At 37.4% G+C, this 23,057-nt stretch overlaps 1 protein-coding gene across 1 annotated transcript; it reads left to right on the top strand.

The window, feature by feature from the left end:
- Positions 1 to 4,665: 4,665 nt before the first annotated feature.
- Positions 4,666 to 15,697, top strand: LOC138396570 (mRNA-decapping enzyme 1B-like). Its single transcript, XM_069490078.1, has 3 exons — positions 4,666 to 4,815; positions 10,767 to 10,807; positions 15,412 to 15,697. The coding sequence occupies exons 1-3, from the start codon at positions 4,666 to 4,668 to the stop codon at positions 15,662 to 15,664; spliced, it is 444 nt and encodes a 147-aa protein (XP_069346179.1). The 3' UTR covers positions 15,665 to 15,697.
- Positions 15,698 to 23,057: the final 7,360 nt, after the last annotated feature.

The following is a 23,057-nucleotide window of genomic DNA, read 5'->3' as shown; positions in this document are numbered from 1 at the left end:
GAATGACAAGCTCTTAGGGGCATCCCGGAAGCACTTCTCCTCCTCTCCATTCTAGCACAATCTACTACAGGACAAATGCAAAACTTAGAGGGTATTTACACAACAAAGAAAAAAAGTACTAATAAAGCTGACTGTGTATTTGTGTTTTAAAATTATTATGACATACAGAGTCAGTCTATATTTGTACACAAACATTCATTCATGGCTACAAACCAAAGAGTTTTCAGTTATACCCTGATTTTCAAACAATTTACACACACTGTCTTCTTAGAATTAATTGGAATGATGAGGTGGTAAATTTTGTCTTAGTCATTGCCATGGTATAAAAATCCCAGACCCAGACATTATTTTTTACCACACTATAAACTTGTTTTAAATTGCAGTCTCCAACTTTATAAAAGCAAGTGTTAGCCCATATTTAATCTCATAATGACAATTATAAAATAATCATGAAATCCAAAGTCACCAATATTTGTTCAAAGTATCATGATGAGGCTTATGGAAACACAATAGAAGTATGCCAGCACCATGGAAGTCAACAGAAATGGAAGTTACATGGATTAAAAAAGAATTTGCCTATTTGAAATAGTCTTTTACTAATATCGGGCCTGCAACTTAGTATATTTGGATAAGTGATGATGATCTGGTTTTGCAAACACAGATTATTCAAATAGAAAGTAGGCAGAAGTCTGGCGTCATCCTAGAAGGTCAGAGTTTTAGGCCTTTGGAAAAAAAAAATAAAAAGAAAAGGAAGAAAGCTCTATGGGCCAGAGAGATGAACAATATGGCAATGCAGAAGTCATTGCAACATTATTTATCTCTTTTTTTCCTGAGTATGATTTCTAATCTTCAGGGTTTGGGGTTTTTTTTTAATGCTATTAAAAGTTATAAACCCAAAACCTTTTCCTTCTTTTTATATCTTCCTTAGAATGTACACACTGAAAGGCCTTGTTATTGTGTGCTCTTTAATTCCAACTTAGGTTTCAATATTCTATAAATCATAAGGTCTTAACAAAATGCAGATGTTTCATGAGTAAATCCAACTAACTCATGGGTGAGTTCAATAAAATAAGCATTTCCTGAGTCTCCCTTATGCGAAAGGCATTGGACCAAGTGCTAGGGAGACTACAGAGGTGATAAACAAGCACATGAAAACAAAACTTATGAAACTTACTAATTCCTCCTTTTTGATTATCTGTTAAGACACTCCAAGCTAAATTTGTTGTTCAACTGCAATAACTATCTTCAGATTAGATTTTCTGTACCAATTCTCTTTAGTTACAATGACTCATTTTTTGTCCTTTTTAGAATGGGGGGATATGTAACCTATTAAATAAATAAATCACTCTAATTCAGGATAAGATGAGTTAAGTATCACAAGAAAAATAGTAACAGAGTGCACTAAGGATTCATAGGAAGAAGGATTGTATGGGAGAAGAAGGCAGGAGGTGAATTTTCCAAGAAAAGGTCATTCTAGGCTAAGGGGACAAATGGGCAAAGGAAGAGAGATGGGAATGTGTAAAATGCTTGAGAGAAAACAGTTCAGATACAAGAATGTTGAAATAGGAGATAGGTCATTTCCTTCATTTACTCTGGACAGAAATAAAAAATCGACTCTACTAAGAATCATATTGGTGTGTTGATCACATATGTGTATCTACCAATAAGTAGAATAACAAACAGTATGTTCATTTCACTCATCAGGGACTAGGGATGACATGACCCTAAAATTTCATCACAGACACATAAGCAACAATAAATTATGAAGAATGAATGAATGAATTTCACCTAGTGGGCTCTCCGTAAATGCTTTATGATTGTGGTCATTCAGGTCACTCAGGCTATAGGGCATTTTTGTTTTGTGAACATTTAAGATATTATAATCCCCACCCCTGCCATATTGCCTGTATTCTCTATTGAGCTCAAAGCAATTTGTTCTTTGGGTGCCAGGATTTGTTCTTTACATGTTAAAGAGGGGGAGACTGAAAAGTTAGGGGGGAAATGATCTGTGTAAGGATCACGGAACTTAAGGGGCAAAAGCTGGGGGAAAAAAAAAGCAATGCCCCATTATATGTGTGAAGGAAATGCAAAGTAGAATCTGTGGTCACGTCGAATAATCAAAATTAGAACAGCTAATCAAGTGAGATAGTGTAAGACTAGTTCAACGAAATTTTCCATTGCTCATATTACAAACTAAACTTGTTTTTAGAAGTACATATGTGATCAACAGCAAAGAGCAGTCAGTAACTGGAAACAAGGTAGTGGAATAATGAGAAGTTGTCTAGTTAGCTTTGTATGGTGGCTCAGTTGCTGTAATACTGTTTTTCAAACTACAGGTCACAATCCATTAGCTGGTCATGAAATCAATTGAGAGAGTCACAACCAGCCTTTTAAAAAAGGAAACATGTATGTAAATATATGTGAACCTGTCTACCTATATCACTTAGTATTGTTTCATAAAACTTTTAGTTACTATCAGATATAAATATATAAACGTGTGTTCTGGCTCAGATTGCAAATGAGCCCCAGCCCCAGTTAAAAAAAGTTTGAAGCCACAGGTGTATTCTTCCCCATTGGGAAGTTAGGCTTGGAGTCAATAGGACAGAGGATCCAAAATGGAGTTTAACCACGAATTTCAATAAAGTTGAAATCGTTACTGCAAAGATTATATAACAGTTTATTACTTTGAGAAGCCACATATACCATATCTGTGATATTTCTGTATCAAATAAGAGTTCATGAATGTGGGTAAGGATTTCTGCACAGTTGTTCTAATATTTATTGCTATATAAATGGTTTAGGTCAGTGTTTCTCAACTTTTTAGTCACAAGACCCCTTTACACTCTTAAAAATTATTGAGGACTCCTTCAAAGAACTTTTGTTTATGTGAGTTATAGCTATCCATATTTACCCCACTGGGAATTAAAAGTGATAAAGACTACTTATTCATTCATTTAAAATATAATAAAACTATTAAATGTAAAATAAATAACATATTTTTATGAAAAATAATTTTTTCCAAAGCAAAAAAAATTTAGTGAGAAAAGTATTTTGCATTTTTGCAGTATCTTTAATTTCTGGCTTAATAGAGGACAACTAGATTCTCATAGCTGTTTCTGCCTATAATCTGTTGCTATTTGTGTTTTATTTGAAGTATTCCTATATGAAGACACTCTGGCCTCGCACAGATAATGCAGTTGGAAAAGGGATGGGCATTTTAATAGCCTTTTTGGATGATTTTGGATATTCTTCTTGGATAACAGATCAAAACTTGACAAGTGGTAGTTTCTCAAAGGTTAGTTGCAATGTGCTATCCGAAATCCTATCTATTAACTTTTCATACTCTGTTACATTAAAATCCATTTAGTCTACCTTGTCCTTGAATGGATCTTTTACTTATGCATGATTATGTAACATCAGACATCGGTCATTTGGAAAATATTGGCTCACGGAGTTAAGCAGATCTTTCAGATGTTAACACTTTTCATTACACAATATTTAAAAAAATTGCATTCAATACCACCACTGATCTCATCAGAAACATTGTAAGTATTGAGAAGTAGTCAAGCTGATAGCAGCAGATACACATTTTCTAAATGTCTAATTCCAACTTGACGGCACAAAAATTATCATTGGCAATAATAATTGTCCCTTGTTTTCCTGGAAGTGACAGGTATACTTTATTTATTTTTGAAAAAATATCTGTCAAATACCTGTTTGAATAACCATAATTTGCCCATCTTTCTTTCAAGTAAAAACAGTGTTTCGTGAAAATAAAAATAAAAACACTAACTCAGCTCACAGCTCAAGCACAGAAATATTCTCCCGGAGACAAATACGGCACTTGGGTATGCAGCACACGTGCTTTGTGCATACTTATTTTTTTTCACACGGAATAGTAGAAAGAAGAGTACCCAAGGATTAAACTTTAATAAAATTAATCATTTTTACTGCTTTATCACGTACACTCTCAATTGACACTACTCTGACTTCCTCTTTAACTGACAATGCGGGGCAGTGAAGCATACGTTGACAAGCAGCAGTTTGGTGCCCCTGCCTCCATTCCTGTTAAGCCACCAGCACTTTGAACCACCACTGTTTGCAAACGTCAGCACAGCGAACCAGTCAAAGTAAGTCTTAGCACTGTCATGAAAATTGTTTTGACCTTGCAGATTCCCCCAAAGAGTCTCAGAAACCCCCAAGGGGTTCGAGGACCACACTTTGAGAACCACTGGGTGTTAACGCTCTCAGAAATCACAGTTCTCTTTCTCTACACAGTTATTAATGCTTTTTGATTACTGAAGCGCCAAGGAAAAGACATGCCAAGGCGTCGAACACATCCCAGAGGGAAATCCTACGGCGCGCATAGCTCTGAGGCTCAAGCAGGAAGAAAAAGACCCTTAGAGAAAAAAACGGATTCAGAGGGCAGGCCCCAGCTTGTCGTTGCCAGTGGCAACGATCCTCAGCGGCGGGAGCGCGGCCGTCGATTAATGATGCCTTGCGTCCGTGGGCGGTGAAAGGAAGAGGGGGCGGGGCGGCTGGAGCCGAAGGCCGCCCTGAGTTGTGGTCACGGTGGGTTGTCGGTCGAGAGGCGGCTCGCTCGTTCTGCGATCCATTGAGAGTGCCTTCCGAGAGCCCTCTGTTGATGTCCGGGAGGGAGGGAAGATGGCTGCCGTGGCGGCGGGCGGCCTGGTGGGGAAGGGGCGCGACATCAGCCTAGCAGCCCTGCAGCGCCACGACCCCTATATCAACCGCATCGTGGACGTGGCCAGCCAGGTGGCTCTGTACACCTTCGGCCATCGGGCCAACGAGTGGGTGCGTGCGGACGCGATGGGGCTTGCCAGACCAGGGCTGGGGTGGAGAAGGGGGGCGTCGGACTCGGGCTGGAGAACCCAGTGCGGGGGAGGGGAGTTGACGCCCTGTAGGTGGGTGGATCGGGGCCTGCGGCCGAAGGTGTGGAGATTGGACGCGGGTGTTCTCGGGGGAGGCCGATCCGTGCAACCACTTGGAGTTGGGGAAGACTAAGATACCCCGCGTTGGGAGCCCAAACCGAACTGGCACGGGACCCTGAGAGCTGAAGGAAAGAAAGGACCGGATGCCTTGAGGCCGGAAGACTTATGTGTTCCGAGAAAATAGAGCAAGAGTTCTGTTATAATAAAATAGCGGCTCTAGAGGAGGCAGGGATAGGAAACGAATTAAAGTGGAGAGTTCTGGTTCTGGAACATCAGTCTTAGATGGGACGAAGAGAAATCAAACCTTGATAGAAGGAGAGAAATCTGAAGTTGTAAGCTCAGGGAAATCACCAAGAAAAGAACCAACACTGAGAAATAAAAGACAAAATGGAGCTGAGTGTAACGCCCACCAAGTTTGATATTGGAGTTCATTTGAGAGCCGAGTTATCTTAGTGCTCTTCTCAAAGCAGAGTCCCAGTAAATAGTAATGGAATGAAATTTAATTTTCTTCACAATTAGAATGGGGTAGGAACAGAGGACACTTGAGGAGTCCTGTTGCAGGAATTGCTACATGTAATTTTCTAACTCACCTACTTGAATGTAGAGAGATGTAATTTTATTTCTTTCCTCATAGTGATTTTTGTCCCAATAGTGTTCATCTGTCCAATTTGTATCATATTATTACATATGATATCTGTCTATTGTTTTTAAATAGGTTGCAAAACAGTAAAAGAATTAACCTGCATGAGTGTATTTCAGACGAATTTTTTAGGTGTTCTTCAAATCCATAATAAACACCATAACTTAAAGAAAACATCCATATTGAACAAATCCATACATTTTTTTAACATCTACATTCATAAGCCTCCTTATCTCCAGTATGGATTTTCAGCAGCCTGTAGTAAAACTCACCTGAAAATCATTAACACAAAAACACAAAGATAAAGAAGCAAAAATGGCATAGAAAAGAAGAGTTTTGCCCTAAGTTCTTAACTGAGGAAATTTACTGAAATGGGGCAAAGAATTTAGGTCTGCTCTCCTAGTAGCCAAACCCAAAAGGAAAACAGGAAAAGCTCTTTAATATTCACTGTTCTATAATAGGAAATGTATCACTTGATCAGGAAAGAAGTTATTTTCCCCTAGTTTCCAGAGGGAATTTATCACCTGGGTTCTTATATGAAGAACATTGAGCAACATAGTGGACAATTTGCTGTGTGGTATTTAAAAATTACATATATGTAAAGACATTCTACATATGGCTGTTTTATTGCTCTATAGAAAAATGCCAAAGGTATAATGTCGTAATTCTGTAATAGATAAGGACCAGAGATATAAACTAACATGACAAGAGGATTAGCATCTGGAGAATACTGAGAAATTGTTAATGTACAGAGTAGAGCATTTCTCATGAATAACAATTGTTTCCTATAGGCTTTGACAGTTATCTATGTGATAGATACCCTTTAAAATGGTTACAGAGGTTTACTAGATACCCAGTGAAGCCCATCAACAAAAGCCTTATCAAGAAGCAGAAGTGTCACAATGCATTATTTATAGGCGTTCGGTTTTCCCACTTCCTGGACTTGTTGCCTTCAAACAGGGCAACATTCAGGAAAAGATCATTCTTTCAAAGTACTAATCTTCAAGGCTATGGTAGCCAGAAAAAGAGAGAAAGAGAGACCTATTTCAGCTGCAGAGCAGTTGCTGGAGGCAAACAAATTGTCACCACTGTCTCCATACTTAGGGTCTCTAGATGGGAGCCATTTGAAAGTAAACCTAACAAAAGTATAAAGAACATAAAAATGTTCTTTATAAAGAAGAAGGTATTTGCAGGAAGGCAGGTGAGGTGTCAGAGAGGGGGATTCTTACTACACTGAAAATAGATGAAGAAGGACTTCAGGCATTCAGAGGAGGAGAAATTAGGAATGAAAGATGGACAGAGAATGGACTGTTTTAAAGAAGGATTAAGGAAGATTATGTCATGACTGGAATAGGAATTCCCCATTGCCAGGATCTTAAGACTGCTCCCCGCCAATATCTACCTGTCGGTTGAAGACTATACCCGTGGTATTATTTTCTACCTCTTAGTCTTTAGAGCAGTGCTGGAGTTGATTTTGCCCTTAGGTGACATTTGGCAGTGTCTGGAGACATTTTTAGTTGTCACACTAGGGGAGGTTATTCCTGGCATCTACAAAGTAGAGGCTATGGTTGTTGCCAAACATCCCACAATACACAGGACAGACTCCACAACAAAGATTTATCTGGCCCCAGATGTCAAACATGCTGAGCTTGGGAAACTGCCTTAAAGTGACTAGTTCTTGTGTTTCTAACTGGTAGTTTTCTAAGTTTTTTGTGTATCAGAATAACTCAGGAGTTTTAAAAAGTACAAACTGCCACATCAAAACCTCTGGTTAATGAAGCCTAGACATTTGATCCTGTTGGAAGCTTCAGAGAGACAGATTTGGAAGGATAAATTGAGACTTATTTTTGATTATTTTAACTTAGAATAATCAGTAAAATAGAGATTGCTTTGAGTTGTTTCAAAAGTGTCAAACTTCTGAGTCCCAATAATTTGCAAAACAGCACTATTTGATAGTTCATTTTGTTTTGAATTTTGAGCTTATTTCTTTAGCACTTGTTAGATTTTATAATTGAGTGTAATATTAAATCATTAAAATGTACTTTTAAAATTTAAGCTAAAATGCCTCAAGATGTGAACTAATATTTTAACATAAAAGCTGTCCTTACTTGGATGATCTAAGGAAGATCTAATAAGATCTGGTTTTAGGTTGGTGTGGTGGCTCACACCTGTAATCCTACCACTTTGGGAGGCTGAGGCGGGAGGATTGCTTGAGGTCAGTAGTTCAAGAGCAGCCTGAGCAAGAGGGAGATTCCATCTCTACAAGAAATAGAAAAATTAGCCACTTGTGGTGGCACGCACCTGTAGTCCCAGCTTCTTGGGAGACTGAGGCTGGAGGATCACTTGAGCCCAGGTATTTGAGGTTGCAGTGAGCCATGATGATGCCGTTATACTCTATAGCCTGGGCCAAGTGAGACCTGGTCTCAAAAAAAAAAAATTTTGTTTTAATTATTCCCTACACCCCCTACCCTGGACTTTGCTCAGAAATTAGAAAAAAAAAAAAAAATCTGATTACCCTTGGATAACTGTGGAGGGACAAGGAAAATGCATGAATTTGAGCTGGTTCAGCCATTGTGGACAAATTTATGTTTTCAAAGCCTGTTTTATCCAGGTATCATAGAGCACTTAAAAATGTGGTTTTTCATCAGATTATCTGAGTGGCGTAGGCTAGTTATCTCTTTTCACTGGGCAAACTGAGACATAGAATAATAAACTAATTAGCCCAGTATGATCTAGCAAGAAGCCCACTCCATGTCCCAATTTATAATTACTGAAACACAATTTCTTTCTTGGAACAAACTAGTATTTTTGTGTGTGTAATGTTAGATAAAAAAAATCTCAGTTTTAAGAACTGCTTGTTACGAGTTAGAATATAATTCTAGAAGAAGCATGCCTTGTACATTTCTGATTCTGGATTTTTCAAAACTAAAATGTGGCATAAAAGGATTTTTTTTTTTTTTAAGAAAAGGGAATTTCTGTTACATCAAGGAAGAAAGGAAACTGTCATAAGCTATTTAGCTTTATGTGTATCGATACATACAAGTATCGTGACTTGAATTACTAAGATAAAACAGTCCAAGGTTAAATATTAGAAGTCAGGAAAGTATTTTGACTTTGTGGCGAGACTGACAATGCACAGAAGTTCTTCGGGGGCCTAGTTCCATCACCTGTATCTTGCCTTCAGTTTCCTCTCCATGTAACAGATAATGCCAAATGTTTCATTTTTACAAATTTAATCTTAAAGGCTTGTGGACTCATAAATACTTGCTGACTGCACCAGTTAAACTTTAAGGACACCCACCCACAAGTTCTTAGACTAGGTAGCATTTATTGTAGCATAGTAACCATTTTCTTAATGATTGATACCGTGGTGGTTTGAGTTTAAGTAATTCTTAGTGCCTAAAGTGCACTCAGGATGTAATAGATTTCTCAACAGGTAGGAAAAAACATCACAAGTAATGTTTCTGTATATGTTTTTTTCATTTTGCCTCAGAATATTTTTCAAAGTACAGTGGCAGATGGGCCACATTTGAAAAATAAGGGCACTTTTCACAGTACATTGGAGTGATTTATACGAACTTCATAGTAAATCCAGTTTAAGCGTGAACTCCTTGACTTTCTTAACTATGCTTATATGTTAAAGAAAAGACTGGCTAAAATTGTTTTAACTGTTATAAATTCTTTATTTCTAATTGCATAGTCTGTAATAAACATCTTGAGGTTAAAATTTTTGTTAATAAGTAATGATATTTTTTGTAGCCATTTACTCTTAAAAAACAATGTTTGCTAATAGTTTGATATGATATGTGCCATAATGGATTTTGTTTTTATGACTCCTAATATAATTTCATGGGCAGAGAATATGTTATTGAACTAAGGCATTGGTTCTCAAACTAGCGCATATCAGAATCACCTGGACAGCTTAATAAAAAACAGGTTGCTGGGCACCACCCCCAAGTTTCTGATTCAGTAGGTTTGGGCAGGGGCCCCAAGAATTTGCATTTCTAAGTTCCAGGTGATGCTGACACTGCTGCTCTGGGGACCCCACCTTGAGACCCACTAAACTAAAGTGAACAAGAAACTTGCTGAAATTACTTGAGCATGTGAAAGGATTATGCTTTCAATTTTTTGTGTGCCTTTTAAAAGTTATTTTAATGTTACACCTTTTTTCTTAACGAGTATTTTTCACCAAAATTAGAGTACTTAAATTTTGAATGATTATGGTAATAGGTATTAATAATAAAATATTGGGAGTTTAAATAGAATGCTGAAATTAAACCATGTAAATAACAAAAGTATATTTTAAATTCTGAATTATAGTAGTCTGATATGGAAACACACACACACTATATATATATACATATATATATATATGTATTAGTGTGCATGATATTGATGAATATTATCCTCAGTGCCTGTGTTCCTGCCTTTGGAGAAATGGAAAAGAAATGCCAAATGAACTAACTGAACTATCATTTTAAGTTTACTACCTCCCCCAGATTTTCTCAGGCAAATTTCTTGAACCCTAACTTGGTAGTATTTCTATCTAACTTTATTTCAGAGATCTTGGGGCAGAACTTGACTCTAAATATTCTACACCGAGTAGGTGATGAATTCATCTGAGAACTCTATGGCATTGTTGTCCTCTCTGTCTAGCAGTCAAAGTAGAGTTATAGGCAGATCATCTGCTTTCCTTAGTGACAGGATATGGCGAGAGAAAATGAACCCCCAAAATAAAGTGCAAGATAATGAAATGCAGACACAGGTGATTTCTGTGGCTTGCCATGTGCCCAGTTTGGTGGACAGATGGAAAGGCGACACACTTACTGTCATCTCTTCTTTCACCTGAAATCCATGGGGCACACCCATTTTCTCATTGTTTCAGCTAGAGGTGTGTTGCTATCCTTATATTTGGTAAAGAGAGATAATGGTGGTTTATTTTGTAAATGACAGAAGAAAGACTGCTTCCTGCTGCTTAGCACAGCCACAGTTATGGCCTAGAACCTGCTTTCTCCTTTTCCTAAGAATAACTCTCACGTTGCGTCTATTTGGCCCATTGTAGTTTCACCTACTTGAAGTTGGATATGATTCCTATTCTGTAAGAAGTTTATGTTCTCTACTTCTGTGAAAGAAGAGAACATACATATGTTGTGTTCTTTGTTTTTATTTTTTAGGAAAAGACTGATGTGGAAGGAACCTTGTTTGTTTATACAAGGTAAGAGTATTTTACTTTTATAAAGAAACTGACAGTCTTTGAAATAATATTTTAGCTCAGTTGTGTCGCTCTTCTTCAATTGCAGTTTTATTTCAAGGAGAAGTAAAAGAACTAAATCATAGTTTGAAATTATTAGTTAAGACAAGGAAGGGAATGCTGAATAATGTCACCAGGTATATTCTCATGAATACTAATTTCAGAATATAATTTAAGCTTCAATGTAGATGCACTTAAATCTTTGTGCTCTGTTTAAAATAGTATTAAATATTTATCCTTTGATTCAAATGAATGGTACAGAGTTCTTGAATATAATGCATTGACGGGGAGCTAGAACACTATGAAGAATATTATAATATTTAATCAATATTTGGAAAAGGGTTTTATTGATCACCTTTGCCCCATCCTTGACTGTTTAAAAAAACATGATCCAAAATTGAAGATGTCTTTCAGCCCTGCATTGTCTGGTTAATAGAAGATGTTTTAGGATAGATTGAATAAACTCATGTTTTTAGTCATTTTTTTATCAGATATTGTTAACATCACAAGTACATGCAGGGAAATATGTATATTGGCTCAATATCTAAACTTATTGTTCACATAAACATTCACATAAAATGTCATAGCTAAAGTCCATCACCTGCAAGGGAGGTGCAAGATGAAATACAAAGGCCTAATGCAAATCCTTTTAGGGGTACAGTTTCATTGGGGAGACAGGAAATACGTACAGACACACACAAATATATTTTCTTTACACATATATTCACATTTAAAATAAACTATAGGCTGGGCGCGGTGGCTCACGCCTGTAATCCTAGCACTCTGGGAGGCCGAGGTGGGCGGATCGTTTGAGCTCAGGAGTTCGAGACCAGCCTGAGCAAGAGCGAGACCCCATCTCTACTAAAAAATAGAAAGAAATTATATGGACAGCTAAAAATATATATAGAAAAAATTAGCCGGGCATGGTGGCGCATGCCTGTAGTCCCAGCTACTCGGGAGGCTGAGACAGGAGGATCCCTTGAGCTCAGGAGTTTGAGGTTGCTGTGAGCTAGGCTGACGCCACGGCACTCACTCTAGCCTGGGCAACAGAGAGAGACTCTGTCTCAAAAAAAAATAAAAATAAAAAAAAAATAAACTATAATTCAGGATAGACTATCCTAATTGCTGAGCAATGAATGGGCTGCTGTGATTGTGGAAGGCTTTATAGAATGAAGGGTCTTGAGTTGGGTCTCAGGAATAGGTAGAATTTACCTTGCACAGAGGAGAGGAAAGGGCAGTCCCAGCAGGAGGGATGGCAAAGCACAGGCATGGAACCTCCCGTGATACAGGGACAGTAAGGAAAACGACTCTGGTGCAGAGTATTTTTGTTGGTTTATGTTAGTTAACAAGGGCAAGGAGATTCGGTGACTTGGAATGGCAGACTAAGGATTCTGAGATTTATTTTCTTAGCAGTAGGGAGTCATTGACAGCTTCTGAACAGGAGAGTGGTAGTGTTGTGAGAAAATGGGGAAGATCAGTGTATTAACATGAGGACGCGTTGGTTCTGGAAGACACTGGAGTTAGGGAAGACATTGGAAAGATTATTGCAGTGGAGTAGATATGACATGATGAGAGTTTGGACTTGAATGACAGAAGTTGAAATGGAAAGGGCATAGAAAGACTGCATGTATAGAGGAGTGGTGAAATTAAAAAATAACATTACTATTTTGAATACGGAAGACTGACAGAATGACAAAAGCAGTGATGGATTAGAAAGGTAGGAAAGGAAGTCAAGAATCTTGTTTGAGGCTAAGTCTTCACCTCATTTTGAAGTAATGACTGTGGAGTGGTAGCAGGGCATTCAAGTGGAGGTATCCAGCCAGTCAGTGTCGGGCGGTGCTGACGGTAGAGCATTTAGGGTAATTTGTCAGTTGAAACCATGAGAGAACGAGTTCTCTGAAGGAGCGGGTGTAAAGATGAAACTGATACCGGGTAACAGTTGGGTTTTAGGGCCCTCAAGGATGCAGAGACTAGTCAGCTGGGAAGATAAAAGCAGGACTAGAACAGGATAAAGAGGCCTGTTGTGGGCACAGTAGAACAATGGAGGGTAGCAATGGGGAAGGAGGTTCTGTTCCAGTGGAGGCAGCAGTGGGATGGGAAGGAAGGAATGGATGGTGGGGCCAGCAGACTTGGTGACAAAGAGGTCACACTCTTCCCAGGCTCAGAAAAGCAGTGGGAGTGCCCAAGAACTATTGGTATATTAGTCTACATTATCTTCCCAAACATCCAAAGCACCAGAGCATGCCACCGAGTGAATGTATTCAGCAGAGTATAACTGCTCTGGGAAGTCTGAAGTGTAAAAAGAAAACCAAATGATTGAACTCTGTGTGCCAAGCACACAGGATGCATTCTCATTTGTTTCTCACAGCAAGCATTATTCTTCTGAGAAGGGAAAGAAAAGACACATTAATATGTGTTAATGATTGTTTGGGGGAATTTTTGATGTTTTCTTAAAAAAAAAAAATGGAAGAGGCCAGGTGCGGTGGCTCACGCCTATAATCGGGCACTCTGGGAGGCCGAGGCGGGTGGATCGTTTGCACTCAGGAGTTCGAGACCAGCCTGAGCAAGAACGAGACCCCGTCTTTACTAAAAATAGAAAGAAATTATCTGGACAACTAAAAATATATAGCAAAAATTAGCCGGGCATGGTGGCTCATGCCTGTAGTCCCAGGTACGCGGGAGGCTGAGGCAGAAGGATTGCTTGAGCCCAGGAGTTTGATTTTGCTGTGAGCTAGGCTGATGCCACGGTACTCTAGCCTGGGCAACAGAGTGAGACACTGTCTCAAAAAAAAAAAAAATATGGAAGAGTAACAATTATACAAATATTTTCTCTTTTGTACGGAAACCAAATGTAGGTTTTTATTTTCTAGTATGTCTTAATATCCACCAAGCTGCTAATGGAGCTGTCTATGAAACAAACCATTAAATTGAGAAAAAAAAATCCATCCCTGTTTCTTAATCTCTTCTCCAAATCTAACTGCTCAAGAATAGGATGCCTCCCTCCTCCCCTGCAAAAAACCCCGCACCAGGTTCTAGTATGTTGAGGTCTTTCCTCAGAAGAGAATGACAGCACGTAAAAATCAAAAGGGAGTTTTGGTAGTGGAGCTGCCAGTGATCTATTTTGACTTCTGTAGAAGTTGCTTTAGAGCCATTGGCACATTTATCCCCAGGCCTGTTTTATAAATTATGAGATGATACAGCACCCGTACTATTAAAGATGTGAGATCCTGTCGTGATAATTAAATACATGAAGAATCAAATCCTGCTTGTATAAAAACACTTAATCCCATTTAAAAAATCATTTCTTTACTTTATTTCCTCCTACGTCTTTCTGTAATGAAGAGTTCATACAGACACCCACTGGTGACTTCTGAACCTGACACTTAAGAGGACCCTCAAACAGCTCTTCAGGAGTACGTTTTCATTCTTCCTCTGAATTTAAGTTGAAATGATTATCATGGTTATTTCTGGTATTTATCATATGCCACTTTACCTCCCTGTAAAATAAGCTAGGCAAGGATTGCCTTCCATCAATGTTAAAATTAGAGGTTTCAAAAGAAAATCCTGTCAGTGGTAATGTAGCTGTATTTAACTTCTTTGTCAGCATCAGCTGTTTAGAGGTAATGTAAAACTAAGAATAAACATCTTTTCTTCCTGTTGCTTATAACATTTCTGTGGGTTTGTTAATAACAACCCTAGCACTCTAGTATAAATAAATGAATTCTGCTTGCTTCAGTTTCAGTGTGTAAGTGGTAGTGTGTGTGGTATTTCATTGGCACCAGAAGTTGCACAGTTGAATTACTGTATGGCGGCCATCCAAGGATAGACACATGCACGTGGAGTTGTTTGAGTTTATACTCCGTATAATTTGGGTTCTTTCCTCCTGCCAGAGGAGGCATTCAAGGTTTATTGAATGAAATGAAAATAAAAAGTCACTAACTGCCACATTTTTATGGAGAAAAACTTTTCTAGTAGTTTATACGTGAAGCTGTTTGCCTTATATTGAAGAAAACAAATTATCTGCCCTTTGTACTGTTACATAAACTTTTAGCTTATACTGAACGTCCTCACAAGTTTATTGACCAGCATTGTTTCATTTCTTAAGAGATCTTGCAGCTTTCAATTTCAGACCAATGCTGAATATAATTTGTATATTTTATATTTTGTATAATTGTGATGTACACTCTATATTAACAACCAAGGTTCTTTAAAAGTTATCTGTCAGTAGTGTTTTAAAATGTAATTACCATCTCTGCCTTAAAGGAATTTACACCTAGGTAGGGAAATAAGATATCTATACACACACACAAAGAGTTAAAGAAGTATGACTCAATTTTATCAAAGGAATGATTGTGACAATCAGGCTGTATTACATATGAATTAGTACAGATATGATGCCAATGGTAAAAAAAATATTGATTTGTATGTGTACAGTCTGCTTGTACAAACAAAGCTGTATACACATACAAAAAGGTGGAGAGACACATCAGAATGTAGTTAGTCAACTGAAAGTGTGGTGTACTGAGCAACTTGTCTTTTGATTTCCCCCAACCCCTTGTAATTTTTAGGTCTGCTTCTCCAAAGCATGGATTCACCATTATGAATAGGCTGAGCATGGAAAATAGGACAGAGCCCATTACTAAAGACCTGGATTTCCAACTCCAGGACCCTTTCCTTCTCTACAGAAATGCCAGATGTGAGTCTTTCTTAATACATTGGGTAGTTTTACCTCTGAAGTTTGGCCCAGTGTTTAAAATTGTACAGTGTATGCCTTCGTGTTTGTGTTTAGTATCAATGACTGTAGGTGTCAGCATTCGTTAGCTTGGGGATTGCATGCCTAACTGAGGGAATAGCTTCTTCCTTGGAGAAGTTCAAGTGAGTATGAATGTGATGATATGTCTTTAAACCCTGTCTTCTACAGCTTTACCAATTTGTAGTGTGAGCCTATCATTGATCTTAAGCCTGAGCAGGGCTGGTTGAGGCGAATTGTTGGTCAGGAGACTGCAGAGGGACACAGGTGGTGCCACTGAACATAGAATTAATGATTCAGCTAGTAGCACTTTTTCCTTATGTATCTCTTCTGGCTGAATGTTTGATAAAGTGTTGGAGGGAGATGGTGTGTATTCTAAAAGTGCCATCTTCTGAATACAAAGAAAATGAAAAATCAAAATCCAAAGAATTTCTTTTTGTTATTAAGAATTTCATACCATTTGTAATGCTGAAGTTATAGTAGGTAACTAAATGGTCCTTGTCAGATTTGAAATGAGGTAGCAGTCACCTATCTAGTATTCTGTCTCCATTTTATTGTTATACTTTATCTCACCACTTGTGCTGGACTGTTGGGCAGCCCAGAGAAAGACTGATATATCAATTTCAGGGCCATCTCCGTACACAAAAACAAGAACATACCACTCAATATACAAATATGTCTGTGTGCGCACATATGCACACAAACGCACTTGTGCTTTGTGGATAGCTTTCGAAAGACCTTGCAGTTAAGAAATGTTTTCTGTAGAGTTTTCATCCTACTCTTTGAGCTTAAGGTACAAGAATTTGCCTACTGTATACCATTCAGTGCAGTTCTAATAATGAATGTAATACAAGTAATATTTGACAGTGCATCATATTTAATGCATATTTACTTATGTTTACGTAATTAAGTTGTTATGATTGGCAGCCATCCTATTATGTAGAGAATACGGTTAAATTTTTATGGCAGGAAAAAATGAAAGTTATTAAAATTGTAACATGACTTACTAATGGTAGGTCTTGTGAAATGAAAAGTTTTACAATGTAGAGAAATATTCTGTTTTCTTACTGTTTCTTTGCTGGAAGGTAAACTTTATCATTTGTAGCTTATAGTTTGAATTGTTTGTATGCTTATTAGTTGTGTCAGATTTTATTTTCTTTTTTGAGATTATTAGATTCTATGTCAAATTAATATATAATTCAAATCCTAATTTAAAAAAACCACAAAAATAAATATAGCATAAGTGAATATTAGTGACCTATGATAATCATTTTTGGTTGCTTTTATTTGGTTAAATACTTGGTTTAGTCAGTATAGATAGTACTTTATTTTAAATTCCCATTATATATTATATCAAGTACTATACCAAAAATATAAAAATACAAACTCTTTTTAAAAACATATTGATTTTAAAAATAACTTTCCTAAGTTCCACAGGAACTGATAAGAAATACTATTTGGATCTAATAAACATATATTAAACCTCCCCTGGTTCTAGGTATATGTTGTCCAATATGATAGTCACTGGCTACCTGTGGCTGTTGAGCACTTGAAATATGGCTAGTCTGAATTGAGCTGTGCTGTGAATTTAAAATATATACTGATGTTCAAATATTATATTATAATATTTTGGATATATTGGGTTAAATAAAATATATTATTAAAGTTAATTTCACGTGCTTCTTTGTATTTTTTAATTTAAAATTGCATGTGTGGCTCACATTTGTGGTTCACCTTAGATTTCCACTGAATGGCACTGTTCTAGTTTCATTTATTTATTTTACCATATTTAATAATCACAACTTTGTAGGATAGACATTTTCACTGCCATTTTGCAGATGAGACAGCTGAGACTCGGTGAGGTGGCAGGCAGTATACAAACCCACAGATTCTGATTTCAGTTCTATTGCTTTTTTCCACACCCCCTGTACTGCTCTCTCTACTATTAAACATGGATGCAAATTGAAGGTAGCGTTTGGGATTCATATTAAAACGTTTCTAATGAATTTCCATAAAAAACAAATGAAATCAGTTGAACAACGAAAAATGGAATGGAATGGATCTACTTACTCTTCTGGGTTCATTTTGCTTTTTTTCTCTCAATATCTGATATTGATTGCCTTTGCAGCAAAAGTCATTTGGTGTTAGGTTACTTACTCGTAAAAATCTTTTCAATACCTGGCATCAAAAGTACACAGAAGAGTTTACCACAGGTGCTATCAGTCTCAGATACCTCTTAAATGTTTCTGTATAATTCATATAAGTTATATAATAGTTGCATTTGATTTACATATTCTTCGATGACATATAGATTATCGTTCTTTGGACAAGGAAGTCAGCTTCACTCGGGACTGGTTTTTTAAGAAGGCTCTATTCCCTCGAGATCTGTCTAGTCAGGAATCTCTGTATGGTCTTGGTATTTCACATTGGCCTATGTGTGTCATAGGCCATATTTGGGCATTTCAAGGAGACAGAGGTAGAGTTGATACAGGTCTGTGGTGAGTTTTCTCACAGAGTTTTCTGGATTCATTAGGTGAAAACAAAAATCAAGTGTCTGAGGATATAATTATCCCTGTCTTGAATTGGATGAATTTAGAAGAGGAAAAAAATCCCAAACTCTCTATTTAGTTAGCCAAAAAAAAAAAAAAAAAAAAGATGCTTGATAAGTAAAGTAACTTTAAATTTTGATCAAGCACAAAATAGGTTATATTATTACAGAAAAGGGCCTGTAGTCTTAACCTTTGTTGTAGATGGGGTTTGACCTATTAAGTTTTAAATGTGAATAAGATAGCTGTTAAAGTTAGGGCAAAAAAATCCAGTCATTTATTCAGCAAGCATTTATTGAGCATTTACTTTCTGCCAGATACTGTGTTCAGGTTTTATAGGGATTATCACATTTAATTCTCATAACTTTTTTTTGGAAATATGTTATTCCTGTTTTATAAATGAGGATGCTGAACTTAAAGGGATTAAGTAATATACCATGGTCCATGAGTATTTGGAGATGGAAACACCATTTGAACTGTGAATGCCTAACTTCGGGACCCCAGGCCCAAGCAGTGAAGTACTATCAGTGAATAATGCATTTGAGCAAAGTTTACTTTTTAAGAAATACATCATTTTTTAAAGACAGAGTCTCACTCTGTTGCCTGGGCTGGAGTACCATGGCGTCATTGTAGCTCACAGCAGCCTCAAACTTCTGAGCTCAAACCATCCTCCTGCCTCAGCCTCTGGAGTAGCTGGGACTGCAAGTGCCCGCCACAACACCTGGGGTCTCGCTCTTGCTCAGGCTGGTCTCGAACTCCTGAACTCAAGCAATCTTCCCACCTCGGCTTCCCAGAGTGCTAGGATTACAGACATGAACCACCACGCCCAGCCAAGAAATACTTAAATGTTTTTAATGTACACTCCAAAGTTTAAAAAGCAAGTTTCTTTTTAAAATTGATATCCAAGAGTATCTCAGTTATTAGAGAGATCAAATAAAATTAATCAAATAAAAACTAATTAACAAAAAGCTGAATTTGACCACTTCTTTTAGATTATTCTTCTATATTAGCCATTTACTGTGTTTTCCATTTCACAATTAAATATGATTTTGGTACATGGAAATAAATTTTAGAGATATATTTTCCCAAATATAATACTTAAGGTAAGTTATGGACAGGAATGACAGGGAGATTTCAGAGCCAGGCTGATATGTTGAATATATTATTATTGATCCTTGTAGGATTAGAATGAAATTCTTTTTCGATGCTTGATTTCATTGCAGACATAAGCTTGGAGTCGAGACCAAATTAGAAAAGACAAAATCAAGGTATCTAGGGTCAACGCTATTTTGGAAAACTCATACTAAGTTTTTAAGTGAATTTACTCTTAATATATTGGGTGATTTTGTATTCAAAAATAAATAACAATTTAAGTCCTTTATTGCCATTTGTAGGATTTGGCAAAAACTTTTATAAATAATGGAAATGGCACACCGAATGAAAATGACAATTACAAGTAGCCCCTATGTTATAAGTAGGCTATGTTCTAAAAGTTCCCTTTTAAAGTGGTTGGTTGATGGACTTTTGGTTAAACATGGCAGATGGGGCACACTCCTCTGGTTCTCCTGAAACTCTATTGAAATGATAATAAAGAAATAAAACAGACATAAACCCATGAGGGTGTAGAATGCATTTAATGAAGAAGATGGAATAAGCAAAAAAGAGGAAGACATGCTATGATAGCGTTACTGTTCATAATCATTAACTTTGCCTCCCGGCAGAAGAGTATATATTTCCCCTTAGTTCTTGTCGGACTTGATATATGATTTGGTTCCTCCCCCCATCTGCCCACCCTGCAGGAGAATATTATGTACTTACCCTGCTAAATGCAAGTTAATGGCTATATGAATTGCTTTGGCCAGTGAAATATGAGTGAAAGTGGTATGTGTCACTTCTGAGCAGATATTTTAAGAACTAGCTCAGGATTCACGAGGCCTTTCTTCCTTCTGCCATGATGACCAGCAGTGTTCTAGGAAGAGGCTGCTCTGTCAACCTGGGTGCTAAAATGAAGATAACATGGCACAGTGGTAAAAGTGACCCATGATGGACATGTATTATGTACAAGAAATAAACCTTTGTCATTGTCAGCTATTCAGATTTTGGGGTCATCTGTTAATGCAGTGTAACTTGGCCTGTTGACCATTATACACAAACCATCCAGGAAGGAGGTCCAAACATAGGATGGAGGTAACGGAGTTTTGAGAGCGGTGGTGAACAAGAGTCTCATTATGACCCCTGTGCAAGTGGATAGGGACTGTGCAACTAGACAACAGTCAGTCTAAATTAAAGGATGAAGGCTTCAGCAAGGGTATCCAAGAAAAAATGTACAACTGATACTTTGAATCTATTGGGATATTTATAGTTACTTTTTAAGAGAGTTTAGTGATGATATAAGGAATATTGAAAACTAAGAAGGGGGATAAAACAAAAGAAGCCACTTCTTAGTTCCTAGGAAAACAAAATATTGTACAAGAAAGGAGATGTAATCATAGTACACTATGTGGCTCTGCAGATCATAGTACTAGTTAAATTATAAAAACAATATGAAGGCGGGTGATAATTATATTGGAAGGATGGGGGAAATTGTGTGTGCAACGTGTGAATTTGTGTGTATTGTAAGAGAACTGAATCCCAATCCTCCTCAATCAACTTTACAAAGCAAGAAGTAGTGTACACATGATATATGGAAAAAGATTTAAATACCAGAAGAAAACTTGGATGAGAAATAGAGAGCAGAAATAACTGTCCTAGATATAATTAAGGTTACTTTTAGGGAGCGGTAATCAAGAATGGAATGGCTACAGAAGAATTCTATTTGTTATTATAAACTTTATAGTATTAATTAACTTTTAAAATTATGTACATGTATTCTTCTGATAAAAATTAAAATTAAAAATATAATTGGATATCAAAATGCATTCTCTCATAAAAACAATATTTTAGTTGGTGGTTAGGTTTCTAAGTCAACTCATAAAAGCCTTTTTAGCTCCAGTGTGCATCTAAAAATAGCATACTAGCATTATAATGATATAAATAGAAAATACAGCACTAGCATATATAGCATTATTTCTGTAGGAAAATTCATTTAAGAGTAAAACTGTGTATACTCCAAGAGTATAACTTCCTCAGCAGCAGGGCAGAGAACTTCTAGTGCTCATTTATATTGACAAATCACTTGTAAAGTTAGGAGTTCCTATAAGTTGGTTTTTGTAAAGTAAACTTTTTGAAGCCTTCACAGCCAGTTGCTAATTCTCAGTTCTAGAGTGCATCTACAGCTCTCTCCTTTCCATTCCCACTTACATTCCAGTTCAAGCTTTCACTGCATGTTACTTGGGGTGTTTTATAACCCTCATAGCAAAGAGGGATTGAATTTCTGGCATCATCCAAAACTTATAGAGTAAGTTCACTACAATATATCTTTCCCACTGGTTACAAGTAAAAGTTCTGGACAGATTACAGAAGCAACTATCTGAGGGCTCTGAAAATAAATAACAACAGGCATACTGGGGGGGGGGGCACTCAGAACTTGAAGAAAAACTAGTATTGTAGTAAGTTTCTTGGCTTTAGTCTTTCTTCCTTTATCTACTAGCTTTGACCCAAGAGTGGGCCAAGTCACAGAACTGCGGACAAAAATAATAAAACCTGAGAGAAGCCCCTCTTTCTAACCTGGGGACCAGAGAAATAGACCCCTATGAGCCACAAAGTGGGAGAAGTCTTCCCCTCATTCTTTTCCCCCTCTCTTTTTCTCTTCTATGCCTACCCTGAAGCCAGCTGCAGTGCAAAGCTGAACTGCTACTGTGGTGGTGATGGTGGTGGCACAGGCCCCTAAAATCCCAAGAAAGAGCCTGTGTCTGCTAGAAGAACTGGGAACAAGGGCCCCTGTGGTCTGAAAAGGGTGAGGAAAATCCCATTATATATTTTTATCTTTCTTTTCTTTTATTGCACTGACTGCCTGATGGTGTGAGAGGCTAAAACTCTGAGACAAACCCTGACTTTCTAGCCAAAAGACTGGAAAAAAGGGCCCCTGAGAGCTGGGGAGCAGGGGAGATTTTAGAGGAGAAAGCTGGATAAGGAGATACCCCAATTCTATGTATGAACTGACACAAGTCCTGGCCTCACCCATGAGCTATATACACGTAACAGAGCAAAGAAACATAGCAACAGCTTTGAGAACTAATCTGCAATATAAACCAGTATTTCAAATTCCAGACTAAGGGGCAGACCCAAACAGCTTCGAAAAATGGAACTCATCTGGGAACCATCACCCACAGAAGGCAAGACAGAGCTTCTTATCTAAACCTAACCAAATTGATTGCCTTCTCAAATAAAGTCAACATTTTGTAGAGGATTTTAAGAGGACCTTGAGTCTCACAACATAATCAAAATGTCCAGATACAATCCAGAATTATTAATCATAAAAAGAACCAGAAAAATATGCCCAACTCTCAAGGGAAAAGTCAATCAACAGATGGCCACCTTGAGATGATCTGGATGTTAGAATTATAAGACAATGTCATTGAGATAGTTATTACCATGTTCTGTGAGGTAAAAGTGAATACTCTTGAAATAAATGGAAAGAGAGAAATTCTCAGCATGGAAATAAGTGTGGAAAAGAACCAAATGGAAAATTTGGAACTAAATAATACACTATTCATTGAAAGCAGAATGAAGATGACAGAGGAAAGAAGAGTCAGTGAACTAGGAGACAGATCAATACAAATTTTCAAACCTGAACAATATAGAGTGAAAAGATTTTTAAAAATTGGACAGGGCCTCCCTTAGAAGCCTGTGGGGCAACATCCAAAGGTCTAAATTTGTGCCATTGAAATCTAATAAGAGAGGAGAAAGAGACTGATGTAGAAAAAATATTTAAAAAAATAATGGGCCAGGTGCGGTGGCTCACGCCTGTAATCCTAGC

Source organism: Eulemur rufifrons, chromosome 16 (assembly GCF_041146395.1).
Source record: "Eulemur rufifrons isolate Redbay chromosome 16, OSU_ERuf_1, whole genome shotgun sequence".
Lineage (NCBI taxonomy): Eukaryota > Metazoa > Chordata > Mammalia > Primates > Lemuridae > Eulemur > Eulemur rufifrons.
Note: the sequence above shows the minus strand (reverse complement) of the source record. Positions and strands in the feature narration are given on the sequence as shown.

What these genes read in the sequence shown, in the direction of transcription:
- LOC138396570 (XM_069490078.1), top strand. Translation starts at nt 4,666, where the DNA reads ATGGCTGCCGTGGCGGCGGGCGGCCTGGTGGGGAAGGGGCGCGACATC. An exon ending in GCCATCGGGCCAACGAGTGG is followed by an intron (nt 4,816 to 10,766) that starts GTGCGTGCGGAC and finishes TTTATTTTTTAG; the next exon opens with GAAAAGACTGATGTGGAAGG. An exon ending in ACCTTGTTTGTTTATACAAG is followed by an intron (nt 10,808 to 15,411) that starts GTAAGAGTATTT and finishes TGTAATTTTTAG; the next exon opens with GTCTGCTTCTCCAAAGCATG.